Below are 3,891 nucleotides of genomic sequence, written 5' to 3' on the forward strand. Positions count from 1 at the left end.
AGCTGATTTAAACTTTATTTAATTTCAAGTTTCACAAACAATATTCCATCACAGACAGCAATGCACATTAATGAATTACACGGCTAACCTTGTTAATATATGACACTTACAGAATACTCGCACTTTTTTTTCTCTTTTGGGAGAAGAATTTGAGTTTGCAGTTGAGAGAATGAAAGGCCTACACCTACTGCCTGATCATAACTTAATAAAATAAATATTAGATATTTTTAAGATCTCTCATTTCCCCTATAACATTTCAAACTGCTCAAATAATACTTTACAAATAATAAACAAAAATACAAACAAATAAAACACAAAAATAAATTATGTATCTGAAAATTAACAATCGCAAAAAAAACTATAAATATGCCTTCAATTATTCTAAACTATATCATTGTGTATTCTTTAAACTATAATGCATTTCATTTTAATTAGCATACAGATTGCTGTTCATAATGCCAAGTTGCCGAAATGCTGATGCAAAATATCCGTATCCTCGGCTTGTCTAACCAGTGCATGTAAGCATCGGGTCTTTTTGCTATGTAAAAAAAATTGCCATGGCTTCCCTGAGATGTATTGGATTCAACTAGAATTTGGCTTGTCCAGTGAAACTTTCACAGGATGTGACTTGATGGCTGGTGTAGGAGTCAAACAACTCTCCTTTGCAAGCAGTCTGTTGATAACTGATAGAAGGAGTGATGTTTTTAATGACTCAAGCCACTGTGTTTTGTGTGTGTGTGTGTTAACTGAGCCTGGTTCCTCCACTGCAGGGTGTGTGTCTGGATAGTGATAGTGTGCACGGCGTACAAATGTGTTTGACTCCTACTGCATCCTGAGTTCCTCTGTGCCAGTGCGGAGAACTACTGAATCTTCTTGTGCGTTTTATCCATGGATGAACTGATCCAGACCAAAACACTGTGAAACTCTCTCATTGCTTTAATTTGAAGTCCTCGCTCAGGCTGTGTATGAAAAACAGAGAGGAGAACTCATAAATTACAATGCAATGGGCATTGATAGAGATAAGCTTCTGGGTCAGTGATGAGTATCCACGATAAAGAAAAGTGAAAATATCTATCTATCTATCCATCCATCCATTCATAAATTATTAATTAATAAATATTATATATTTCAGGAGTTACTCTACATGATATTTTACAACCTTAACTAAACTTTTCTTGTCAAAAAAGTCACATTATTGGTGCTGTCAGATCAATTAATCGCAATTAATTGCATCTAACATAAAATTGTATATATATATATATATACGTGTGTGTGTGTGTACGTATACTGTATATGTATATACACACACACACGCACACATAGTATATATATTTACAAACTTTATGTTAGATGCGATTAATCGATCTGACAGCACTACAAATTATCTGATATTTATAAGAGACTTATAAATGATATATAATGAGGGTCTGGTCCTCTCTATGATATCATATCCTGTTTTATGTTTTTTTTGTTTTTTTTTTGCATGTTGGTTATGATATCTGATTTTGCAGATTATATATATATATATATATATATATTAGTCTATATGAGAAGTGAAGCAGTTTTGTTAAATAATTTTTTTAAAGAAATATTATTAAAAGATTATGCTGAGCTGTTTAAAGGCTTTCTTTTCAAGAATATCATCCTAATGAAACTTTTTTTTCTTGATTATGATATCAGAAGAATTGTATTACATTGTATTATTGTTTAATATACAAATGAGAAAAAAAAAACATGCTCATTGTAGAAGAGGTGTAATCAAGTCACTAAATGTGCGAATTGCATTTTTTTTTTTTTTTTTTTTATAAATTATTATTTACGTCATTGGCCCCTCTCTCACAATATTCTTCATCTATCTTATATTTGATCATTTTGAGATGCCTGACATTGGCTGATTACTGTGCCCACTTGGCCGATCTACCAACAATCGATTTGTGTTTAACGCACAATTGGTTTACAAATATTTTTAATGTGAATTTTAAGTAAATATGTGTATGTATGTGTTAAAATCGTAATCGCTTTAACTAAATTGTATTATCCAGCCACCCAACTAAAGTTATTGGTATTGGCATTGGCCACTGAAAAACTTGATAATTTAGCACACTAAATAAACTAAGCACAAGTTAACCTCTAATAAGGCGAAGGGTGCAAACAGATAATAAAGTAATGTCTCTTACCATCATAAAAGTGTCCTCAAGTTTTTTAAGTTTCTCTCTTGCGCAGGATGACAGAGTTTGTATGCCTTCAGTCTCCTGTGTCAAGTAAAAATAAACCAGTAAAAAAAATGTGCGTGAAAATGTTTGTTTGTTTATGGCAACATAAATCATCTGTTATTGCCTTTTAGTTTTAATAACTTTAAAAAAAGTATATTTACTATACCAAGTGGTAAATGTTAGTGATGTCTTACCACACAGTGCTCCATCCTGCTCTTCAGCCTTTTGAAAGAATCCATAAAGTCTGTCGACTGATGAGTGTTATTCTTCCACAACTTTTGGAACACATGTTCATCATAGATTTCCAGGATGCGTTTTAAGTCAGCGACGTTCAGTTTCCGTTTCTGAGGTGTGCAGAACAGTTTATTTTATTTTGCCCAACATATTTTGTTATTTTGAATGGCAAATGAATATGGAAGACCGGGGCTAGTTATCACAGGAGCACAAAAGAGTTAAAAGTGATGTTGGGGCAAATTGGTGCATTTGTAATACAATTTATTAACTGTTAACTTATTAATATATTGATTGCTGCTGTTTGAATTTTTAACATGTATATGTATCTTTATCCATTTTTTTTACTTTCATCAACTGTTTCATAATTGTTTAAGAGTTTAAATTTTACTTCTAACAGCAAGTTTTTATTGTGACTTTCTCCATATAGTGTGACAACATGCCCTCCAAAAAGGCAAATGTACATTTACATACTAGGCTATATATATATATATATATATATATATGTGTGTGTGTGTGTAAATGTAAAAATGTAAACATAATAAATAATAATAAATGTATACAAATATATACATAAAATATATATAAAATTATATACATATAACGTATATATAAAAATACATACATATATATACACACACACACACATACATATATATATATATAAACAAGTACTTTTATTGCTTTATTATTATACTTTTTTTTTCAAAATAGCTATGAAGTTTCTGTATAGGTTTAGGTGTATAGGTAAATAATGCACAACTATTATCTTACCTTGAAGCAGTTTTTAAGTTTTCCTAATATTTGATGGAAGGGTTTATTGTCCCTCTGCAACAACAAAAGAACATTTGTGATGCATGTCACCCTCTTAAATGCACATATCGTTACTGTATGAATTAGGATACTTACATCTAGAGATTTCTGGAAGAATTTTGAAGTTTTGATCATTTCTTTGATCATATGCAGCGGAATATGCTCATTCAGGCACTCTCCCTGCATCTGGCCTTGAGAGCAGCACAGGAGAGCACAGCAACAGAGGGCGAGCAAGGTTACGATCCGCATCCTGATTCGGTTTCAGAGAGGGCTGAAAATTGTATTGTACAGTCTGTACAGTACAGTGGCTCAGTGTGCTTTCAACAACCATTGACATTCACAGCTTTTATAGGTCCATCCTTTGTCAAAAAAAATTCCCACACTCATCACAAGTCACACATTACACTTCTTTTTTTTTTAACTCAAACGCTTAGGATTGCATGCTTAGCCCTCATTTTTCCTTGTGGGTTCAGTCAAAAGCCAGCTTTTGTGGTTTTTGCATTCTAGTGACGAAAGCCTCTCGCATATTGATTTACTGGACGATGAAATCTAGGTTGCAAGAGCGTTAAATGTGTTGCGATGCATTCAAACCTACAGTGTTTCCTTTGATCTGAATAGTGTGAACTGTGTCGTG

General features: G+C 32.4%; 1 protein-coding gene across 1 annotated transcript; it reads right to left on the reverse strand.

The window, feature by feature from the left end:
- On the reverse strand, positions 1-3,648 carry il26 (interleukin 26). Its single transcript, XM_084408474.1, has 5 exons — positions 3,354-3,648; positions 3,219-3,272; positions 2,408-2,557; positions 2,178-2,252; positions 1-959 (listed from the first exon to the last, which is right to left on the reverse strand). The coding sequence occupies exons 1-5, from the start codon at positions 3,504-3,506 to the stop codon at positions 861-863; spliced, it is 531 nt and encodes a 176-aa protein (XP_084264600.1). The 5' UTR covers positions 3,507-3,648; the 3' UTR covers positions 1-860.
- Positions 3,649-3,891: the final 243 nt, after the last annotated feature.

Source organism: Rutilus rutilus (assembly GCF_951802725.1).
Source record: "Rutilus rutilus genome assembly, chromosome: 4".
Classification (NCBI taxonomy): Eukaryota; Metazoa; Chordata; class Actinopteri; order Cypriniformes; family Leuciscidae; genus Rutilus; species Rutilus rutilus.